Genomic DNA, 23,779 nt, shown 5'->3' on the forward strand with positions numbered 1-23,779 from the left:
TTCTTTTCTTTTTTAAAAAATTGTTCTCACTTTAGGCTGGGAATGTGGCTTGGTGGTCGTGTTTGCCTAGCATGCACGAAGCCCTGAGGCCCTGGGATCGGTTTTTCAGTACCACATACACTGAAAAGGCCAGAAGGAGCAATGCGGCCCAAGTGGTAGAAGGCCAGCCTTGAGCACAGAGAGGGTCAGGGATGGAGGCCAGGCCGTGAGTTCAAGCCCCAGGTCCAGGAGGAGAAAGAAGAAGAAAGAAGGAAGAAGGAAGAAGGAAGAAGAAGGAAGAAGAAGATGAAGGAAAGAAAGGATGGAAGGAGGGAAGGGAAAGAGAGGAGAGAACGAGAAAGGAAGAAAACGAAGGAAAGAAGAGGGAGGGAGGGAGGGAGGGACGTGGCTCTCACTTCCGCTCTCGGCTTCACAGTCCACCTCTCCTCACCCCTATTCCTCTCCGCCCGGCTCAGACCCCGCCCATCCCTCACTTCCTGTTCTCATTTTCCTACAGCCGTGGCTCTCGACCAATCAGAGCTGTACTTGAGCGCCGGGTTAGAACTGACCAATGACCAGCAGGCTTTTTTATTGGGGAAAGGCAGCTAAGTATTCTCGCGGGTGATTGGGTGGAGAGACCCAAGTGAAGAAGATGGCTGCGAGCAGCTCGGTGGTGGCCGTGGCGGGGCCGGCGGCCGCGATGCCCGGCTTGTCCGCGAACGCAGATTTCTCGGATTTGCGAGAAATTAAAAAGCAGCTGCTGCTCATTGCAGGTCTTACTCGGGAGCGGGGCCTGCTGCACAGCAGCAAATGGTGAGAGGTCGGGGTCGGGGGGCCGGGCTCGGGGCCGGGCCGGGGCGGGCGGCCTCGCCGGGCTGACGCGGTGTGTGTGGCGTTCCAGGTCGGCGGAGTTGGCCTTCTCGCTCCCGGCGCTGCCCCTGGCGGAGCTGCAGCCGCCGCCGCCCATCACCGAGGTAAGATGGGCTCCCCACCGCCCCTCCTCCCCAAGTCACCGGGGCTAGAGTACCTCATGCTCCCGCCACACCGGGGAGGGGTCCTCACCCGAGCCCTGCAGGGGTTCCCCCACCCACCCCCACCCCCCGTCACCCGAGCCCTGGGCCCCCCCACCCCGCGCTCCCCATCACCCGAGCCCTGGGCCCCTCACACCCCCCCCTTCCGCCCCCGTCATCCGAGCCCTGGGCCCCACACGCCCCCCCTTCCGCCCCCATCATCCGAGCCCTGGGCCCCACACGCCCTCCCTTCCGCCCCCATCATCCGAGCCCTGGGCCCCACACGCCACCCCTTCCGCCCCCATCATCCGAGCCCTGGGCCCCACACGCCCCCCCTTCCGCCCCCATCATCCGAGCCCTGGGCCCCACACGCCCTCCCTTCCGCCCCCATCATCCGAGCCCTGGGCCCCACACGCCACCCCTTCCGCCCCCATCATCCGAGCCCTGGGCCCCACACGCCACCCCTTCCGCCCCCATCATCCGAGCCCTGGGCCCCACACGCCACCCCTTCCGCCCCCATCATCCGAGCCCTGGGCCCCACACGCCACCCTTCCGCCCCCATCATCCGAGCCCTGGGCCCCTCACATCCCCCCTTCCGCCCCCATCATCCGAGCCCTGGGCCCCTCAGTCCACCACCCCCACCCCGCCCCCGTCATCCAAGGCCTGGGCCCCTCAGTCCACCACCCCGCGCTCCCGTCATCAGAGCCCTGGGCCCCCCCCACCACACCACCACCCCCACCCCGTTATTGGAGGCCTGGGCCCCTCGCACACACCCCCATCCGAGCCCTGGGCCCCTCACACCATCCCGCGGTCCCCGTCATCAGACCCCTGGGCCCCTCAGTCCACCACCACCACCCCCATCATCCGAGGCCTGGGCCCCTCGCACACACCCCATGTTCCCCATCATCCCAGGCCTGGGCGCCCCCCCCCCCCACCCCGCGCTCCCCCTCAGCTGAGGCCTGGGCCCCTCAGTCCACCACCCCGCACTCCCCCTCAGCTGAGGCCTGGGCCCCTCAGTCCACCACCCCGCGCTCCCCCTCGGCTGAGGCCTGGGCCCCTCAGTCCACCACCCCGCGCTCCCCCTCGGCTGAGGCCTGGGCCCCTCATACCACCCCGCGCTCCCCCTCAGCTGAGGCCTGGGCCCCTCATACCACCCCGCGCTCCCCCTCAGCTGAGGCCTGGGCCTCTGGAGAGGAGCCCGCTGCTAGCGGGATTGCTGAGAGGAAAAGCAAGCATTTAAATCTCGGGGCGGCGGTACTAGCCATTTTGTCTGTGTGTGTTTTCTCGAGCATTGAAACAATTTGGTAAGCTCGTATTTAAGCCTGAGATAATCAGTAAACCACCATTGCTGAAGACACCAGCTTTTTAGATTTTGTAGCGCAACAGCATTTGAAAGTACTTGAAAGGATAAGAAATCTGTTGTGTGAAATGATTCCTTGCGGAGGCTGCATGTCTGACAGACATTGCAAAAAGCATGCATGAAGCCCTGGGTTCGATTCCTCAGCACCACATAACCAGAAAAGGCCAGAAGTGGCGCTGTGGCTCAAGAAGTAGAGTGCTAGCCTTGCGCAAAAAGAAGCTCAGGGACAGCACCCAGGCACTGAGTCCTAAGCCCTAGGACTGGCAATAAAACAACAAAAAAAAATCTTGTATACTCAAACTAACTAAAGGAGGAGTATGCTTGGGGGGAGCGATCCAAAGGTATGAATCCTGTGAACAACTAAAGTACTGTTTATCAAAATGAATACCAGGAAATGGAAACATGCTTTTTGGGGGTGGGGAAGGGGAGCACAGAAATGGAGAAAGGAAGGGGGAACAAATGCAGTCATTGTATTCAGTATACACTGTAAAAAATGAACTGTGTAACTTGTAGGTAGGGACAGGAGGGGGAAATGGCGGGAAATGAAGGAAGGGGTGACATTGTTCAAGAACCATTGTACTCATAACCTGATTTATGGAACTGTAACCCCTTCCTAAAACTCCTTGATAACAATTTAGAAAATGCCGTCTATATGAATATCTATACATACACATAATAAGTCCAGGGGAGGAGAAAAATCCTATTTTCCTTTGTCTTGTAATTGATGTGCTTTTTACACTTGAACTTCAGGGGTTCTATTTCTGATGACTGTGTACCTTTGTCTCCTAGGAGGATGCCCAGGATATGGATGCTTACACCCTGGCCAAGGCCTACTTTGATGTTAAAGAATATGATCGGGCAGCACATTTCTTACATGGCTGCAATAGCAAGAAAGCCTATTTCCTGTTTATGTATTCCAGATATCTGGTAAGGACCATTTTAGGATTTTTTTTTTCAGTGAAACATTTATATTTAGATCCAAGTGGAAAAAGTTTAATCTTTTAAATACGTTGGCAATGGGCCACGAGATAAATGTACATTATTTTATTTTATTTATTTTTTGTCTGAGACCGATACTAGAACTCACTATCTGCTGCTGGCACTTTACCAACTAAGCCATGCCTCCAACGTCAGTACTGTTTAATGGTAATAAAAAAAGGTTTGAAAAATAAAGTTTTATAATAATGCCTGCGTGGAGTTGGGCATGGTGGCTCATACCCAGAAACCCAGTTTCAGAGGATTATGTTTTGGCTAGCCCAGACAAAAGTTATGGAGAAGTAAACCATTAAAAAGCTGGGTTTAGGTAGTGTGCAACTGTCATCTCAACTGGGTAAAAAGCCGAAATAAGAGAATCCTGGTCTAAGCTGGCCTAGTCACAAACATAACAAAATAACAAAAGAAAAATGCAAGCACAAAATCTTGACTTTAATCAGCAGTACTGTTAGGCACCTGTGACATTCACCTGTCAACCTGTCATCCTGTGGGGGTTATGGTTCCAAGCCAGCCCAGCAGGAAAGTCTGAAAAGCTTATGTCATTAATCAGTAAAAAGCCAGAAATGGAGCTGTGGTGCAAGCTTTAGACTAACAGTCTTTTTTTTTTTTTTTTTTTTTTTGCCAGTCCTGGGGTTTGAACTCTGGGTCCGAGCTTCTTTTGCTCAAGGCCAGCACTCTACCACTTGAGCCAGAGTGCCATTTCTGACTTTTTATGAGTAGTTTACTAGAGATAAGAGTCTCATGGACTTTCCTACCCAGGCTAGCTTTGAACCATAATCTTTACATCTTAGCTTCTAAGTAGCTAGTGTTATAGGCATGAGCTACCAGTGTCAGACTAAGTTAAATTATTTTAAGAAGATGAAGAGAAGAGGTGTAGGAGAAGGATGAAGGGAGAGAGTTTGATTGGGATACAGCAATATAATGAGCCCCACCCTTGTACAACTAGTATATGCTAATCTTTAAAAACCTGTATTGCGGTGCTGGGAATACGGCCTATAGTGGTAGAGTGCTTGCCTCATATACATGAAGCCCTGGTTCAATTCCCCAGCACCACATATACAGAAAATGGCCAGAAGTGGTGCTGTGGCTCAATTGGCAGAGTGCTAGCCTTGAGCAAAAAGAAGCCAGGGACAGTGCTCACGCCCTGAGTCCAAGCCCCACAACTGACAAAAAATAAAAAAAGTGTGGCTTTTTAAATTTATAATATTATCACTTTATTTGTAGTGTATTGTTTTATTTCATGGCTGTTAAAATTGTGGATGCAATTTAAAGCCCTAGACGAATTTTCTTGGGCTTGGCCACGTGGCTACTGTATATGTTCTTGATACATTGTATATTGTATATATGTCTACCTGACCTAGAGAAGGGAAAGAAAAACAGGGCGTAAGATATCACAAGAAATGTACACACTGCCCTACTATGTAACTGTACCCTTTTTGCACAACACCTTGTCAAAAAAAATTGTGTTCAATTAATAAATAAATTTAAAAAATTGTGGATGCAAGTAAAAATAGTACTGTTAAGAATAATTAAAACACAGATATGCTTGCTTGTTTTTTTGTTTTTTGTTTTTTTTTTTTTTGCTAGTTCTTGGGCTTGGATTCAGAGCCTTAACACTGTCTGTTCTTTTTGCTCAGGGCTAGCACTCTATCTCTTGAACCATAGCACCATTTCCATCCTTTTCTGTTTATGTGGTGCTGAGGAATTGAACCCAGGGCTTCAAGTATGTGAGGCAAGCACTATGCCACTAAGCCACCTTTCTAGCCCTTGTTTGTTCTGAGACAGGGTCTTACTATGTAACAGGCTGGTCTGGAACTTGTGTTTTTCCTGCAGCAGCCTGCTGAGTTCTGAAATTACAGGTGTGCACAAACACCTGACTGAAGTATGATTTTATCTTGGAACTTTTTTGAGTATATTTTTCTACTTTTCTTTAGTTATTTTATATGTAAACAGATTGATATTATACATAAACAGATTGTTAAAAAAATTTTTTTTTTTTTTTTGGCCAGTCCTGGGCCTTGGACTCAGGGCCTGAGCACTGTCCCTGGCTTCTTCCCGCTCAAGGCTAGCACTCTGCCACTTGAGCCACAGCGCCGCTTCTGGCCGTTTTCTGTATATGTGGTGCTGGGGAATCGAACCTAGGGCCTCGTGTATCCGAGGCAGGCACTCTTGCCACTAGGCTATATCCCCAGCCCCTGTTAAAAATTTTTATCTGTGAGTCACTGGCTCATGTCTGTAATCCTAGCTACTTAGGTGGCTGAGATCTGAGGATTGAAGATGGAAGACAGCCGGGGCAGGAAAGTAAGATTCTTCAATTAATGAAAATGTCAGAAGTGGAGCTGTGAGTCACATCATAGAGTGATATCTTTTGAGCAAAACTCTGGACAGGGCCCTAGTCCAGAGTTCAAGCCCAACACCAGCACAAAAAACAAAACCAAAATATCCAATTATGTAGTCCTCATTTCTAGATATTGTCATAGTTTCTTATTTCTCAAGTATTATAGCTTTTTTGGTTTACACTGTTTCATCTCCCTTCCCCAGTTGGTTTTGGGGTTTTTGTTTGTTTGTTTTTGCCAGTCCTGGGCTTGGGGCTCATGGCCTGAGCTCTGTTCCTGGCTGCTTTTTTGTCCAAGGCTAGCACTCTACCACTTGAGCCACGGTGCCACCTCTGGCTTTTTCTATATATGTGATGTTGAGGAATCAAACCCAGGCTTCATGCATGCAAGGCAAGCACTCTACCACTAAGCCACGTTCCCAGCCCCCCCGCCCATTGTTTCTGTTTTTATTTTTATAGTGCTCAGGCCCTGAGTCCAAGCCCCAGGACTAGCCAAAAAAAAAAAAAAAAAGGCTGGCACTCTTTTTTTTTTTTTTTTTTTTTTTTTTTTGGCCAGTCCTGGGCCTTGGACTCAGGGCCTGAGCACTGTCCCTGGCTTCTTCCCGCTCAAGGCTAGCACTCTGCCACTTGAGCCACAGCGCCACTTCTGGCCGTTTTCTGTATATGTGGTGCTGGGGAATCGAACCTAGGGCCTCGTGTATCCGAGGCAGGCACTCTTGCCACTAGGCTATATCCCCAGCCCAAGGCTGGCACTCTTAACACTTTGAGTCACAGCACTACTTTTGGCTTTTTCTGAGTAGTTTATTGGAGATAAGACTCAATGGACTTTCCTGCCTGGGCTGGCTTTGAACCACGATCCTCGGATCTCAGCTTCCTGAGTAGCTAAGATTATTTTGTTTTGTTTTGTTTTGTTTTGTTTTTGCCAGTCCTGGGGCTTGGACTCAGGGCCTGAGCACTGTGCCTGGCTTCTTTTTGCTCAAGGCTAGCACTCTACCATTTGAGCCACAGAGCCACTTCTGGCCGTTTTCTATATATGTGGTGCTGGGGAATCAAACCCAGGGCTTTATGTATACTAGGCGAGCACTCTACCACTAGGCCATATTCCCAGCCCCATAATCATTATTTTGTTGCCATAGTTACCCAGCCTTATCCAGTAAGAGCTACTGACTAATGTGTTAAAAGTAGTGTTCAAAAAACCTTTTTTTTTTCTACTTTAAAGTAGACTCAGGCTGCTAGTTTTAGAATGTGTTTTAGATTTAACTGAAAAAGACCTATTTGTTAACTTTTTTCTCTTACAGTCTGGAGAGAAAAAGAAGGATGATGAAACAGTTGATAGCCTAGGTATGATTTTTTTCTTTGTAATCTTTTGACTTAAAAAAAATTAGGGCTTCAAAGTTAAATGCCTCTCCCATTCAGGCAGGTGATATAAATTGTTGTAAATTGTAAAGTGCATAGCTTATCTCAGCTGCAGCTCAGTGTTGCCTTATGGGAAATCTGGCCCTGTCATTGGTAAGGCTGTTTCTTACAAACTGAAAGCTGAAAATTAAGTTTTAATGGAAGCTTCTGATTTTTAGCAGTAACTCATTTGAATAAAGTCAACTGTGTGGGCTTAATGAATTAGGACTGCAGCACATTATCACTTGCAATTTATAAATAAATGGATTGTGGTAGATGTCATTGGCCACTTGGATTTACTATAGGTTTTAGGCATAAGTGTGCTTGAAGCTTATAGCAATACATCTTTGAGAATGAAAACCAACTTCCTTCCCTTAGATCAGACTATTTCTTTCTTAGGTCCTCTGGAGAAAGGACAAGTAAAAAATGAGGCTCTTAGAGAATTGAGAGTGGAGCTCAACAAAAAACATCAAGCTCGGGAACTTGATGGATTTGGTCTTTATCTGTAAGTGTTGTGGGTTGTTTTTTTAAACCTATAATATATTTCCTCGAGTAGAAGGGGAAAGAATTAAACTTTGTGAGAGAATGTTAGGAAGAGGGAATGGGGGATGATGGGGGTACATTTGTATTTAAATGTCACCATGGGAACCCCCTCCTACAACTAATGTATGCTAACAAAAAAAAAGAGAAAAGAATTAACCTCTTCTGTGATTATTTCCCTTTTTTCCAGGTATGGTGTTGTGCTTCGAAAACTGGACTTGGTGAAAGAGGCTATTGATGTGTTTGTGGAGGCTACTCATGTTTTGCCTTTGCATTGGGGAGCCTGGTTAGAACTCTGTAACTTGATCACAGACAAAGAGATGGTAAATTGAGATGAGCTGTTTCTTTTTATATCATCTATTATAATTTGTGTTTGGGGGTATGATGTTGACCTTTGATTATAGCTGTGCCACATATGTAGTCCTTTTCAATGGTTTGAAATTTAGATCATCATTTGATGATGCCAGCCAGCTCTTGTGTTCAGTAGTTGTCATTGGTCTTATGTCTCTTTATTTTAAAATATTTTTCATATTTATATTTTCACTTTCAAGATTTGCTGTAGTTCCTTGTACACACTCAATGTTAGTTTCTCTCCTGATCCCAAAAAAAAGATTTTATTTTTTCTCTCTCTCTTTTCTTGGGGGGATGGAGGGAGGTGCCAGGATTGAAACTTGAACTTAAGCCATCTCACTCAAGTTTGAGTTACTTTTTTTTGTGGTCTTGGGGCTTGAACTCTAGACCTGGGCACTGACCCTGAGCTTCTTTTGCTCAAGGCTAGCACTCTACCACTTGAACCACAGCACCACTCCTAGCTTTTTCTGAATAGCTTATTGGAGATAAGAGTCTCACAAAATTTCCTGCCCAGGCTGGCTTCAAGCTGCAATCCTTAGATCTCAGCCTCCTGAGTAGCTAGGATTACAGGCGTGAGCCACTGCTCCTAGCTCCAATTTTTAATTTTTTTTTTTTTTTTTGGCTAGTCATGGGGCTTGAACTCAGGGCCTGAGCACTGGTCCCTGGCTTCTTTTTGCTCAAGGATAGCACTCTGCCACTTGAGCCACAGCGCCACTTCTGGCCATTTTCTGTATATGTGGTGCTGGGGAATCGAACCCAGGGCCTCATGTATATGAGGCAGGCACTCTTGCCACTAGGCCATATCCCCAGCCCCGTAGCTCCAATTTTTTTTTTTTTTTTTTTTGGCCAGTCCTGGGCCTTGGACTCAGGGCCTGAGCACTGTCCCTGGCTTCTTCCCGCTCAAGGCTAGCACTCTGCCTCTTGAGCCACAGCGCCGCTTCTGGCCGTTTTTTCTGTATATGTGGTGCTGGGGAATCGAACCTAGGGCCTCGTGTATCCGAGGCAGGCACTCTTGCCACTAGGCTATATCCCCAGCCCCAATTTTTAATCCTTCCTCCTTTCCTCCCTCCCCTCCTTCCTTCCTTCCTTTCTGCCAGTCCATGGGCTTGAACTCAGGGCCTGGGCACTGTCCCAGAACTTCTTTTGCTCAAGGCTAGCACTCTACCACTTGAGCCACAGTGCTTTTGCTGTGTATGTGGTACTGAGGAATCGAACCCAGGGCTTTATGCGTGCTAGGCATGCACTCTACCACTGAGCCACATTCCCAGCCCTCCAACTTTTCTTAAACCTGTTATTAAATCATTCTTTTGGCAGACATTTGCAGTAATTTTCTATTGAATTCCATTTTCTGTTGCACAGTAGGATCTATCGTACCAGTCCAATTTTACTTTTCCAGCAAATTGCTTCCTCAAACCAAGCTAGTTTCCTCGCCCTATGTATCCATAGTCATATGTGTTTTCCTTGCACTTACATTTTCTTGCCCTATCCTATAATACTGTATTTCCTCTCTCTCTCTCTCTCTCTCTCTCTCTCTCTCTCTCTCTCTCTCTCTCTCTTTTTTTTGTTGGTCCCAGGGCTTGAATTCTAAGCCTAGGCCCTATCCCTGAGCCACTTTATATTCAAGGCTAGCGCTCTACCACTTGAACTACAGCGCCACTTCTGGCTTTTTCTGAGTAGTTTGTTGGAGATAAGAACCTCATGGACTTTCCTGCCTGGGCTGGCTTTGAACCAAGATCCTTATTTTTTAGCCTTCTGAAAAGCTAGGATAACAGGTGTCAGCCATGGGCTCCTGGCTCTCTTTTTTTTAAATTTAACTTCTACCTATCCTCTAAGACTCAGCTCGAATTCTTTTTTTTTCCTGTCAGTCTATCCCAGCTGTATTTTAGTTATCACTTAGATTACCCTGTATTCATTTTCAGGTATGCTAATGTAATTTCAGTGATAAATACCTTGAGATAATGAAGATCCTTTCTTAATGTTCATTTGGGAGAAAGATCAATTTATTAACCATGTCTCTCCTCTCTCTCTGTCTCCCTCTCTCCCTCCTGTTACTGCTAGCTGAAGTTCCTCTCTCTACCAGACACCTGGATGAAAGAATTTTTTCTGGCTCATATATACACAGAATTGCAGTTGATAGAAGAAGCCCTTCAAAAATATCAGAATCTCATTGATGTGGGCTTTTCTAAGAGCTCATATATTGTTTCCCAAATTGCAGTTGCCTATCACAATATCAGAGGTAAGCGAGTAAGGACAATGAAACACTATTAGGTCCTGAGAGGTACACTGTATTATCTTCTGAACTCTCTATTTTCTTTTGGCAGATATTGACAAAGCCCTGTCCATTTTTAATGAGCTAAGGAAACAAGACCCTTACAGGATTGAAAATATGGACACATTTTCCAACCTTCTTTATGTCAGGGTAATAAGTTGTTTCTCTTGCTTGGGTTTGATTAAACTCTTCTGTGCTTTAATGTCTTGAGTTAGATTGTGACCCATTTGCACTAGCTATAAGAAAGGCAATTGATGGAGTTTTTAGATGATCTTTCTCTTTTTTTCTCCAGAGCATGAAATCAGAATTGAGTTATTTGGCTCATAACCTTTGTGAAATTGATAAATATCGTGTAGAAACTTGCTGTGTAATTGGTAAGGGTTAACATTTTTTCTCTTTTAACATCCTTTGTTTTAAGTAGTACAGATATGAAAATAACAACAGTGGCTGGACAGTGGTGCTCATGCATATAATCCTACTCAGGAGGCTGATCTCTGAGAATCATGGTTTGAGGCTATTTTGGATAGGCAAATCCACAAGACTTTTCCCTCTTGTTAACCAGCAAAATGCTGAAAGTAGGAGTGTTGCTCAGGTGGTAGAGTACCAGCTATCACCATAGGGCTTTGAATTCAAGTCCCCAATATTGACACACACACACACACACACACACACACACACACACACACACACACAAAATAACAGTATTAAAACGTCAAAGGTTTGCCAAAGAATATGAAAGTTTAATGATTGTTTGGTGAAAGTGACTCCAGAATATTTTCCTATTCAAATAGTAAAAATGTGTATATTTGTGTATCGCATATAGTTAAAAAACTATTGTGTTATTTACGTTACTTTTGGGGGGGTTGTTGTTGGTAGTACTGGGATTTGAATTCAGAACCTTTTGTTTGCCTGGCTGTTGATCTGCTTGAATCACATCTCTAGCCCTGCTTTTTGCTTGCTTGAGAGAGAGTTTCCAAACTTTACTGAATATACTGGGCTTGATCCAGTCCTCCAGGTCTTAGCCGCTGGAGTTGCAAGGATTATGGCATGAGCCAATGGCATCTGGCTTGTACTTTCTTTTCTTTCTTTTTTTTTTTTTTTCCCCTTTGGCCAGTCCTGGGGCTTGGACTCAGGGCCTGAGCACTGTCCCTGGCTTCTTTTTGCTCAAGGCTAGCACTCTGCCACTTGAGCCACAGCGCCACTTCTGGCCGTTTTCTAGATATGTGGTGCTGGAGATTCGAACTCAGGGCTTCATGTATACAAGTCAAGCTCTCTTGCCACTAGGCCATATTCCCAGCCCCTTGTACTTTCTTTTTAAGTTAATAATAAATCTGCTATATTTCCCTATTAGTACAGTTTGGCTCCTTTTTCCATTTCCCCTTTCCTTTCCTTTTTGTCTCCCTTCTTCCCTCCCTTCCTTTCTCCCTCCCTCCTTCCCACCCTCCCTACCTTTTTTCCTTTCTTTCTTCTGTACCGGGGATGAAAGGCAAAGGCCTCATTGTACATGTTAGGCAAACGTTCTATTGCCCCTGAACTACATCCCATCCTTAGTTATTATTTTGCTGGTCCTAGGGCTTGAGTTCAGGGCCTGGGCCCTGGCCCTGAGCCTCTTTATGCTCAAGGCTAGCACTCTACCACTTCAGCCACTTCTGGCTTTTTCTAAGCAGTTTGTTAAAGATGAGTCTCACTGACTTTTCTGTCCAGGTTGGCTTCAAACCTGATCCTCAGATCTCAGCTTACTGAGTAGCTAGGCTCACAGGTATGAGCCATCAGTGCCAAGCCCCTCTTTTTGTTGTTGTTTGTTTTGTGTGCTATTCCTGTGGCTTGAACTCCGGGCCTAGGCTCTGTCCCTGAGCTTTTGTGCCCAAGGTTAGCACTCTACCTCTTAAGCCACAGCACTGGCTTTTTCTGTTTATATGGTGCTGAGGAATTGAACCCAGGGCTTCAGTATGTGAGGCAAGCACCCTACTGCTAGGCCACCTTCCCAGCCCTTGTTTGTTCTGAGACAGGGTCTTAATATGTAACACAGCTTGGTCTGGAACTTGTGATTCTCCTGCAGCAGGCTGCTGAGTTCTGAAATTACAGGTGTGCACAAATACCTGACTGAAGTATAATTTTATTTCGGAACTTTTTTGAGTGTATTTTTCCACTTTTCCTTAGTTATTTTATATGTAAACAGACTTATCTTATACGTACACGGATTTTAACTGAGCTGCTGGCTCATGTCTATAATCCTAGCTACTCATGTGGCTGAGATCTGAGGATGAAAGATGGAAGACAGCCCAGGCAGGAAAGTAAGATTCTTCAATTAATGAAAATGTCAGAAATGGAGCTGTGAGTCATGTCATAGAGTCATATCTTTTGAGCAAAACTCTGGACAAGGCCCTAGTCCAGAGTTCAAGCCCAACACCAGCACACAAAAAAAGAATCCAGTTATATAGTCCTCATTTCTAGATATTGTCATAGTTTCTTATTTCTCTTTTTTTTTTGGCCAGTCCTGGGGCTTGGACTCAGGGCCTGAGCACTGTCCCTGGCTTCCTTTTATGCTCAAGGCTAGCACTCTGCCACTTGAGCCACAGCGCCACTTCTGGCCGTTTTCTAGATATGTGGTGCTGGAGAATCGAACCCAGGGCTTCATGTATACGAGGCGAGCTCTCTTGCCACTAGGCCATATTCCCAGCCCAGTTTCTTATTTCTCAAGTATTGTAGCTTTCTTTGGTTTGCACTCTACCACAGAAATTAAGAGTCTCATGGACTTTCCTGCCTGGGTTGGCTTCAAACCATGATCCTCAGATCTCAGCCTCTTCAGTAGCTGAGATTATTGGCAAGAGCCACCAGTGCCCCACTAAGTTTAGTTTTTAACCAGTTACAAAAACAAAAATGTGGGGCTGGGAATATGGCCTAGTGGTAGAGTACTTGCCTCTCATGCATGAAGCCCTGGGTTCGATTCCTCAGCACCACATATATAGAAAAGCCAGAGGTGGCGCTGTGGCTCACTCAAGTGGTAGCGTGCTAGTCTTGAGCAGAAAGAAGCCAGGGACATTGCTCAGGCCCTGAGTCCAAGGGCCAGGACGGGCACAAAAAATAAATAAGTAATGTCCTAATAATTATAACGTGCTACGCTGTTTACAATGTTGACTCTTTTATTATTATCCTTTTGTAGATGAACAAATTAATACACAAGGTAAATTTCCTAGCTACTGAAAAGATAGATCTAAGGATCATGGTTCAAAGCCAGCCCAGCCAGGAGAGTCTGAGAGTCTTATCTACAATTAAGCACCCAAAAAGCCAGAAATGGAGCCATGGCTGAAGTGGTAGAGTACTAGTCCTGAGTGAAAAGGCTTAGAGACAGCACCTAGGTCTTGAGTTCAAGCCCTAGGGCCAACGCACGCACACGTGCACACCACAGTTTCTTCACTATAATCTTGTCCAGTGCTTACCTGTTCAGCCTTGTTTGAAATGTTGTCATCCAATCTCCTTTAGCAGCTTTGGCTTACATCTTTGCCACTAGTACCCAGTTTTTTCTTCTTTTTTAATTTTTTTTTGGTGGCCAGTCCTGAGCCTTGATCTCAGGGCCTGAGCACTGTCCCTGGCTTCCTTTTGCGCAAGGTTAGCACTCTGCCACTTGAGCCACAGCATCACTTCTGGCTGTTTTCCATATATGTGGTGCTGGGGAATCGAACACAGGGCTTCATGTATACGAGGCAAGCGCTCTTGCCACTAGCCCATATTCCCAGTTCCCTCTTCTTTTCTTTCTTTTTTTTTTTTAAAGTAGAAGTTCACCTTTGGGCACTGTGCCTAGAGTCTGCTCACTCTCTGTCTCCAGATCTTAGTCAAGAACAGAAACAAAGATATCCTTGCATAGGGCACAGAGCTGTTCTTTTTTCTAGATTAACATAAAATTGAGTTTAAACTTAAATAATCAGATAGAGGGGCAGTTAATGTAATTGATTTCTCCTGAATCAAACTAAAAAGCCAAGACTAGACAAGAGTAAATTGTTTTTGTTTGTTTTTTTTAACGGAGGTTTGGCTTCTTGGTTGTTTTCCCAAAATGGAATCATACTATATAATTTCTCCCTAATTTGATTTTTTCACTTGATAGAATCTCATGTTCTCTGCAAGGTAGTATATGTACATTGATAACTATTTTTCTATTTAGCTTACTTATATCCATACAATTTATACATAAAGGCTTTTTTTTCGGGTGGGGGTGGGCCAGTCCTGGGGCTTGATGAGCTCAAGGCCTGTTCACTGTCCCTGAGCTTCTTTTTGCTCAAGGCTAGCACTCAACTATTTGAGTCATAGCACCACTTTTTCTGTGTATGTGGTACTGAGGAATGGAACCCAGAGCTTGATGCATGTTAGGCAAGCACTCTATTGCTAAGCCACGTTCCCAGCCACTTTTTTTTTTATTATTAATTGAACATAAATTTTTTTACAAGGTGTTGTGCAAAGAGGGTGCAGTTACATAGTAGGGCAGTGTGTACATTTCTTGTGATATCTTACAACCTGTTTTTCCATCCCTTGTCTAGGTCAGGTAGACACATATGCAATATACAATGTATCAAGCACATATACAGTGTTCACAGACTTGGTCTCTACTGTCTCTCCGTCTCCCTTTGTTAACAGTCATATATCAGGGAGATCAGGCCCCTTTGTTTTCTGTGTTCTAGCTTGTCTCACTCAGCATTATTTGTTCGAGTTCTGACCATTTCCCTGCGAACAACAATATTTCACCATTCCTAATCGCTATGTAGTATTCCATTGTGTATAAGTACCATATTTTTTGGATCCATTCGTCTGTGGAGGGGCATCAGGGTTGTTTCCATATTTTGGCTATTGTGAATTGTGCCGCGATAAACATGGAAGTACAAATGTCTTTTTGATCTTGGGTTTTGCTGTTTAGGATAGATGCCTAGGAGTGGTTTGGCTGGGTCATAGGGTAGGTCTATATTGAGCTTATTGAGAAACCTCCATACTGTTCTCCAAAGTGTTTGTAATAATTTGCACTCCCACCAACAATGGAGAAGGGTTCCTCTTTCCCCACAGCCCCTCCAGCATTTGTTGTTTCCTGAGTTCAGAGTATAGGCCATTCTAACTGGGGTGAGGTGGTATCTCAGGGTTGTTTTTATTTGCATTTCCTTTACTAGCAGGGATGTTGAGCATTTCCTCATGTGTTTCTTTGCCATTTTTATATCTTCTCTTGTGAAATCTCTAGCTCTTTTGCCCATTTCCTAATAGGTTTATTGGGCTTGGAGGGGCTTAGTTTTTTGAGTTCTCTGTAGATGACAGATATCAGGCCTTTGTCTGTTGCTGTGGTGGTAAAGATCCTTTCCCATATCGTTGGCTGTCTTTCTATTTTGGTGGCTATGACCTTAGCTGTGCAGAAACTTTTTAATTTGTAGTAGTCCCATTTGTTGAGTCTTTCCGCTATTTGTTGTGCCCCTGGGACTCTATTCAGGAAGTTCCTTCCTGTGCCTATAAGTTCTAGCGTCTTTCCTACTCTGTCCTTCAGTAGTTTCAAGGATTCAGGTCTGAGGTTGAGGTCCTTGATCCATTTTGAGTTGATCTTGGTGCATGGTGATAGGCTTGGGTCTACTTTGAGTTTTCTGCATATGGCTGCCCAGTTCTCCCAGCACCAGTAGTTGAAGAGGCTATGTTTATTCCATTGTATGTCTTTAGCTCCTTTGTCGAATATCAGTTGGCTGTAAGAGTGCGGTTTTATTTCTGGGTCTTCAATTCTAATCCACTGGTCTTCCAATCTGTTTTTATACCAATACCATGCTGTTTTTGTTATGATGGCCTTGTAGTAGAGCTTGAAGTCTGGTATTGTGATACCTCCTGCACTATTTTTTTTGCTTAGAATTGCTTTGGCTATTCTAGGTTTTTTGCTGTTCCATATGAATTTATGGATTGGTTTCTCTATTTAAGTGAAGAATGTGGCTGGGATTTTGATAGGTATTGCATTGAATTTGTATAACAATTTGGGCAATATGCCAGCCACTTTTTTTTTTAATGCCAGTTCTGGCCCATGAACTCAGGGCCTGTATGCTGTCTCTGAACTTATTTGCTCAAGGACAAAGTGAGCTCTACCACTTGAGCCACAGCTCTATTTCTGGGTTTGTTGGGGGGGGTGTGTGATTATTTGGAGATGAGTGTAATAGACTTTCCTGCCCAGGCTTGTTTTCAGCCACAAACCTGTGATCTTTGCCTCCTGAGTAGCTGTCATGACAGGTATGAGCCATTGGTACCCAGCTTATAACGGAGATTTTTATTTTCATTTTATTTATTTTTAATTTTAAAATTTATATCAGTTGTGGAGCTTGAACCCAGGGCCTAGGTGGTGCTGTCTGTCCCTCAGCTCTTTTGCTCAGGGTTAGTGTTCTACCACTTTTTTTTTTTTTTTTTTGGCTAGTCCTGGGCCTTGGACTCAGGGCCTGAGCACTGTCCCTGGCTTCTTCCCGCTCAAGGCTAGCACTCTGCCACTTGAGCCACAGCGCCGCTTCTGGCCATTTTCTGTATATGTGGTGCTGGGGAATCAAACCTAGGGCCTCGTGTATCCGAGGCAGGCACTCTTGCCACTAGGCTATATCCCTAGCCCAGTGTTCTACCACTTTGAACTACAGTTCTACCTCCAATTTTCTGGTGGTTAATTGAAGATAAGAGTCTTATGGCCTTCTTTGAACTGTGATCCTCAGATCTCAGCCTCTTAAGTAGCTAAGATTACAGATGTGAGCCACCAGCACCTGGCCAGAGGAGATTGTTAAAGTACAAATTTTTTGTTGTTCTTTTGTTTCTTTGGTTTTCTGTCAGCTGCCCCTTCCATCTTTATATTACTTGTGTTTACTTGTTCTGATGCTACATTCAAATATATGTACACATATGCAGGATTTTCTAAAAATAGGATCAAATATATACATTTTTAGCTGGGTGCCAGTGACCCATACTTGTAATCCTAGATACTCAGGAGGCTGAGATCTGCGTATCATGGTTTAAAGCCAGCATGGGCAGACAAACCTAAAGGTTTGTCTTATCTCCAATTAATCACCAAAAAGCAGTTCAAATCCCAGGACTGGCATACCAACACTCTCTCTCTCTCTCTCTCTCTCTCTCTCTCTCTCTCTCTCTCTTCCCCACAACGAATATTCCCCTGTGTACAGTTTCTTTTTTTTCTGTTAGGACTTTAGGGAGAAAGGGTTGTGGCTTCATATTCACTTAATGGACAGCCCACTTCAGTCTCTTTTAGCAGACTTTTAAGTTTTACATTTTATATGTATATATGTACATATATTAAATATAACATGTATATTTAGTAGATATAATGTGTGCATGTTTATAATATATATTTTTTGGGGGTGGTATTGGGTTTGAACTCAAGGCCTTATACCTTGTTTGACTTGCTTGCTCATGGCTGACACTGCCACTTAGGCCAAGCCTCCACCCCTGCATTTTATGGTTATGTTGCAAATGGAGCCTAGCAGAATTTTCTTGTCTGGTCTGGCATTGAACCACTATCTTCTGGATCTTATCCTCCTGAGTAGCTATGATTTCAGGCATGAGCTCTTATTGCCCTACTGAGCAGACTCTTTTCAAAAACCTTTCTAGATATTAATATTTTTTGTTTGCTTTTTAATCAGGCAATTATTATAGTTTACGTTCTCAGCATGAGAAGGCAGCCTTATATTTCCAGAGAGCCCTCAAGTTGAATCCTCGATATCTTGGGGCATGGACCCTTATGGGACATGAGTACATGGAAATGAAAAACACGTCTGCTGCTATCCAGGCTTACCGGTACGCATGTAGTGAGTGTGTGTTGGCGAGGAAGGAGAGGTGGTGGAATGACTGCTATAATGTTAGGAACGGGTAACTGAGCCAGTAAGCTGAAAGCCTCGTTGATTTTGTCTTCTCACCAGTCTTTTTTTAAAATTTCTTAGACATGCCATTGAAGTCAACAAGAGGGACTACAGAGCCTGGTATGGCCTCGGGCAGACCTATGAGATCCTTAAGATGCCATTTTACTGCCTTTATTATTACAGACGAGCCCACCAGCTTCGGTAAGTCTGGTCCCTTGGTGTGAGAAAGACTATATTGCTTCTTTGCCTTATGATAGCTATTAATAAGTTATTATGATGGATTTTGGAGACCTAAGTTAAAATTGACTGAACACTGATTTTTGTTGTTGTTAGTCATGAGGCTTTAACTCTGGGCCTGGGCGCTGTTCCTGAGCTCTTCAGCTCAAGGCTAGCGCTCTGCCACTTGAGCTACAGCACAACTTCCAGTTTTCTGGTGGTCAATTGGAGATAAGAGTTTCATGGACTTCACTGCCCCGACTGGCTTTGAACTGTGATCCTCAGATCTCAGCCTCCTGGTTAGCTAGGATTTACAGGCATGAGCCACCGGTGCCTGGCTTAACACTGATCATTTTTATTGAGTGTCTTCCACTAGTGAATTAATAGTACAACTGTGAACACAAAGCAATGTTATTATATGGTGCCTTCTATTGAAGACCAGTTCTTACATAGATTTGAAATAACAGTGCAATAGCAGTGGTGCTAGTTCCTTGATGAAAGGATGCAGTTGTTGGTGGTAGTCTCTGCTCAAACTACCTATGCTTTTTTTTCTCAGGCCTAATGATTCTCGTATGCTGGTTGCCTTAGGAGAGTGTTATGAGAAACTCAATCAACTAGTGGAAGCCAAAAAGGTACCTAAAATTGGGGCCTTGAGATTTTGGGTGGGAATCTGCTGCTTAGATGTAGATCAGGCTCTGTATGCTCTGATTTTTATCTTTATTGTGATCTATGTGCATGTGCAGTCTGAATGTTTTACATGCTTAGGCTAAAAAAGTGGACTGAGATCAGTAGGAATATTAGCATGTAATCTAGATGTGTCAGAACTAGTTAAAATGCTTTGTAATTTACATGTCTGAATTTCTGGAAGGGGTTAGAAAGCTCTTACTCTTTATGTGATTATTTGTTACAAGTTGACCAATAGTCAAAGTGACTTTTTTTGACAGTGTTATTGGAGAGCTTATGCTGTGGGTGATGTCGAGAAAATGGCTCTTGTGAAACTAGCAAAGTAAGTGAAAGGAGGGAATGCTGCTGCTATTTCTTTTATCTTCTCTAGGTTGGTGGGTCTTGCAGGTGCTAGAGCATCCCGTCCTTCCATTATCACATTTGGTGGTCTGGAGATTGAACCATCCTGTGCAGTTGTGCGTATGGAGTGCTAGCCTTGAGTAAAAGAGCAAGGCAAGAGCACAAGGTCCTGATGAGTTCAAGGCTCCAGAACCAGCACCAAAAAAAAAAAAAAACCAGTGCCACTTCTCAATCAAGAAGGAATTAAAAGGACTGGGCATTTGGCTCAAGTGGTAGAGTGCCTTTCTAACCAAGCACAAGGCCCTGAGTTCAAACCCAGTACCACAAAGATAATGAATAAATGAATAGGCCAGGGATATAGCTCAGTGAGAATACTTGACATTGGAGGTACAAGGCCCTGAGTTTGATCATGCCAAGGCATGATAAAAACAAAGTAAGAGAGAGGGAGGAAGGGAAGAAGAGAGAAATGAAAGGAAAAGAGGAAGGAAGAAAAAGAAGGTAGAAATGAAAATTTAAAAAGCAAATTCTAATTTCCTGATAAGGGCTAACTAATTTAATAACTCAGAAATAGTTGGCCAGTCAAGTGGTAGAATGGCCAGCCTTGGGCAGGAAAGCTCAGGGATAGTGCCTAGGCCCACAGTTCAAGTCACTTGACTGGCAAAAAAAACCCAAAACAGTTGACCAAGAGATTGTAGCAGTAGCAGTAGTAGTAGTATAAAGTTGATATACAGAGGGGATACAGTTACATAAGTAATGAGTACGTTTCTTTTTTTGATAATGTCACCCCTTCCCTTGTTCTCTGGTAAGAGACCTTTTTTTGGGGGGAGGGGGGTTAGTTGTAGGGCTTGAAGTCAGGGCCTAGACACTGTCCCTGATTGCTTTTGCTCAAGACTAGTTAGTACTGTGCCACTTTGAGCCACATACCACTTCTGGTTTTCTGATGGTTAGTTGGAGATAAGAGTCTCACAGACTTCCCTGCCCAGGCTGACCTTGAACTGCTATCCTCGGAATTTAGCCTCCTGAGTAGCTAGGATTACAGATGTGAGCTACTGGTCCCTGGCTTAAGAGATTCTTAAATGCAATATTCTTGCCAGTTCTTTTCTAGAACCCCCCTCCTCCCACCTCAGGATTGAACCCAGTGCCTCCAGTTTGCTAGGCAAGTGCTCTACCACTGAAACCACAGTCTTGTTTCTGATCTTTCCAATAGTAACTATCTGCTGGGCACTGTAAATCTTCTGGGCCTCTGTTTTTGTTATTTTTGTGAAAAATTTTACTTGTTTAGGTATTATGATTTTTGCGTGTGTGTTTTAATCATGTTTTTACTTTTTAATTACTAAGGTGCTTCATGATTTCTTTTGTAGGCTTCATGAACAGTTGACTGAGTCGGAACAGGCTGCCCAGTGTTACATCAAATATATTCAAGATATCTATTCCTGTGGGGTATGTGTAATAGCATGGGAATTGTTATACTAACTTTTTTTTGTTTTTTGTTTTTTTGCCAGTCATGGGGCTTGGACTCAGGGCCTGGGCACTGTCTCTGAGCTTCTTTTGTTTAAGGCTAGCACTTTACCACTTGAGCCACAGCGCCACTTCTGGCCTTTTCTGTGTATGTGGTGCTGAAGAATCGAAGCCAGGGCTTCCTGCTTGCTAGGCAAGCACTCTACTGCTGAGCCACATTCCAGCCTATTTAATCTTATCACTCACTCATTCCTATTTTCCTTATCTAGGAAATAGTGGAACACTTGGAGGAAAGCACTGCTTTCCGCTATCTGGCCCAGTACTATTTTAAGTGCAAGCTGTGGGATGAAGCTTCAACTTGTGCCCAGAAGTGTTGTGCATTCAATGATGTACGTATCAGTATCAGTTCCTTAGTAAAGGGTTTGGATTTTAGGCTAGAATATGTCGTTTGTGTGTGCATGGGTGTGTGTGTATGTATGTGTATGTATGTACTAGGACTTGAACTCAGGTGCTGTTCCTTAGCTTTCTTGCTCAAGGTTAGCACTCTTTTCACTTGAGCCACAGCTTCACTTCTAGCTTTTTGCTGGTTAAGTGTCCTGGCTGGGCTGCCTTCTGACTGTGATCCTCAGGTCTCAGCTTCCTGAGTAGCTAGGATTATAGGTGTAAGCCTAGTTACCTGGCTAAGGCTAGAACACACACACACACACACACACACACACACACACACACACACACACGTGGGAAGGTGGATAAGAATGTCAGTAGAGTGGGGCACTGGTGGCTCATGCCTACAGTCCTAGCTACTCAGGAGGCTGAGATCTGAGGATCACAGTTCAGAGTCAGCCTGTGCAGAAAGACCATGAAACTTCCCTTCAGTTAACCACCAGAAAACCAGAAGTGGCACTGTGGCTCAAAGTTTCTGGGACAGTGCCCAGGTCCTGAGTTCAAGCCCCCCATGACCAAAAAAAAAAAAAGCAGTAGGAAGCCTTTCCTTTAAAAAAAGAAATGTTTGTTGTTATGAAAGTAACATACAGAGTTTTGCTTTTGTTTAAGTAACTTTACCTAAGGCGGAACCCAAACCCACAATTCCTGGCTTAGGGCGCCAGTGCCTTATCCATGATGTCACTGGTGTTTGTGGATCCTCCCCACCCCTCAGGATCAAGGTTTTGGCTCTATAGCTATATAATAACCCAGGTTGGCCATGAACATAGAATCTTCCTGACTTAATTCTAAACGCTGAGATTCCCAGGTGTATTACCATGTCTGGTTTAAAAACCCACTTTGGTCTAACTCATCCATTGAACAGTAGTATCTTCTAATAGACTGTTTTTGAGACGGTAGATCCTTGGATATATTTTGAAACAATTGCCTGACTTTATTTCAGACCCGGGAAGAAGGTAAGGCCTTGCTCCGACAAATCCTACAGCTTCGGAACCAAGGAGAGACTCCCACAACTGAGATGCCTGCTCCCTTCTTCCTCCCTGCTTCACTGTCTGCTAACAATACTCCCACCCGCAGAGTTTCTCCGCTCAACTTGTCTTCAGTCACACCGTAGTGGTTACCTTAAGTCAGCACATTCCACTAAACCCCTTGTTAAGCTTTAAGTAATGGCCATGTCTGTTTTCCCAAGGACCTCAGCTCTCCTCATTTCTACAGGTGAAAACAGGTTTAGGGAGTTAGAGGATGTTTGTCTTTTGTTAGAAGCACTTCTATCTTTCCTGTTCAGAGTGGTTATAATTCCTGACCTTTTTTCCAGAGCCTCCTCTGCACTCATGAAAATATCCCTTGTATAGCACTTTAGTACAGGCCATCCTACAGGCAGAGTTTTAATGCTGCCGGGAATGAGGCAGACACTAGATAAATCTGGCATTCCACCCTCTTGGGTGGAGATGGGGAGCAGATCAGGCAGAGGCAGAGTTCTGCATTAGACAAAAATGAGTTTTTAATTTTGGAGGATTGTTTGGGGCTGGCACTTGGGCTTAAACTGAGAGCCTCAGCTCTAACTTAGCTGTTTTGCCCAAAGCTGGCACAACTCCACTTCTGGCTGCTGGTTATTTGGAGAGAAGTCTCTCAGATTTGGCTGCCATAGCTAGTGGCTGGTTCATATTAAGATGTCAACCAAGATTACAGGCATGACCACACCTGTTTTTTTTTAATTCCTTGCTATTTGAGACAAGGTCTCACTAAATTGCCTAGCCTGACCTCAACCCGGTCCTCCAGGCAAAGCTCTCATGCTGGGATTATAAGTACTGGCCAGTGTCAAGATGTGACCTTGTGAATTGGCTGAGTATAACCTGTATTTTGATGTCACTGAATATGTTTACATATAGTAGATCTGTACATGTGTTCTTACTCTATACAAGATAATTCTTTGAAATACCTTTGGAAAGGAGTCTTCTAGAAGCTTTCAAATTGGAAATGACTTAGGATTGAATAGAACAGTGTCTGAACTATTGATGCCCTTTCCTAGGGCAAAAGTAGTTCACTATTAGCTATAACCAACACAGGACCCTTGGAAAGAGGAATGCAACCTTTCTCGTGCCAGTAATGAGGCTTAAACTCAGGGCCTCACACTTATTTGGCTTTTTTGCCCAAGGCTGGCACTGTACCACTTGAACCACTATTCCATTTCCAGGATTACAGATAATTTCATGGACATTTGAAAATAACTATAGGTAAAAATAAGTGTTCTTCATGCTGGTCTTTCTCTTATCTGTAAGAGAATGCTTTTTTTTTTTCCAGCCTTATCTACCTAGACAAAGTAAATTGGAATTATTGTTAGGGTGTCCATTGAGGGTTTCAGGAGGCCTGTGTGTGTGTTCAGTAGATAATATGCTATTTGTCTGTTGTAATGAATTTGTACATTAGATGCTATGGGCTCTTCTGAGCATAAGATCTAGCCTTGTCTTGTTCCTTGAACGTTTTACTCCCTACTCCCCTTCTAATGTATGGTACTTCATTTTGTATTAAAAGCTTAAGATTACCTAGTGACCCTTG

General features: G+C 44.3%; 1 protein-coding gene across 1 annotated transcript; it reads left to right on the plus strand.

Annotated features, from left to right (window-relative positions):
- Positions 1-592: 592 nt before the first annotated feature.
- Positions 593-23,765, plus strand: Cdc23 (cell division cycle 23). Its single transcript, XM_048368564.1, has 16 exons — positions 593-792; positions 881-953; positions 3,139-3,276; positions 6,976-7,018; positions 7,472-7,577; positions 7,803-7,935; positions 10,022-10,199; positions 10,285-10,382; positions 10,525-10,606; positions 17,870-18,023; positions 18,167-18,286; positions 18,858-18,933; positions 19,246-19,307; positions 20,686-20,764; positions 21,052-21,171; positions 22,167-23,765. The coding sequence occupies exons 1-16, from the start codon at positions 632-634 to the stop codon at positions 22,335-22,337; spliced, it is 1,794 nt and encodes a 597-aa protein (XP_048224521.1). The 5' UTR covers positions 593-631; the 3' UTR covers positions 22,338-23,765.
- Positions 23,766-23,779: the final 14 nt, after the last annotated feature.

The sequence above is a fragment of the Perognathus longimembris genome, chromosome 19, assembly GCF_023159225.1.
Source record: "Perognathus longimembris pacificus isolate PPM17 chromosome 19, ASM2315922v1, whole genome shotgun sequence".
Classification (NCBI taxonomy): Eukaryota; Metazoa; Chordata; class Mammalia; order Rodentia; family Heteromyidae; genus Perognathus; species Perognathus longimembris.

What these genes read in the sequence shown, in the direction of transcription:
- Cdc23 (XM_048368564.1), top strand. Translation starts at nt 632, where the DNA reads ATGGCTGCGAGCAGCTCGGTGGTGGCCGTGGCGGGGCCGGCGGCCGCG. An exon ending in CCAACCTTCTTTATGTCAGG is followed by an intron (nt 10,383 to 10,524) that starts GTAATAAGTTGT and finishes TTTTTTCTCCAG; the next exon opens with AGCATGAAATCAGAATTGAG. An exon ending in GCTCTTGTGAAACTAGCAAA is followed by an intron (nt 19,308 to 20,685) that starts GTAAGTGAAAGG and finishes TTTCTTTTGTAG; the next exon opens with GCTTCATGAACAGTTGACTG.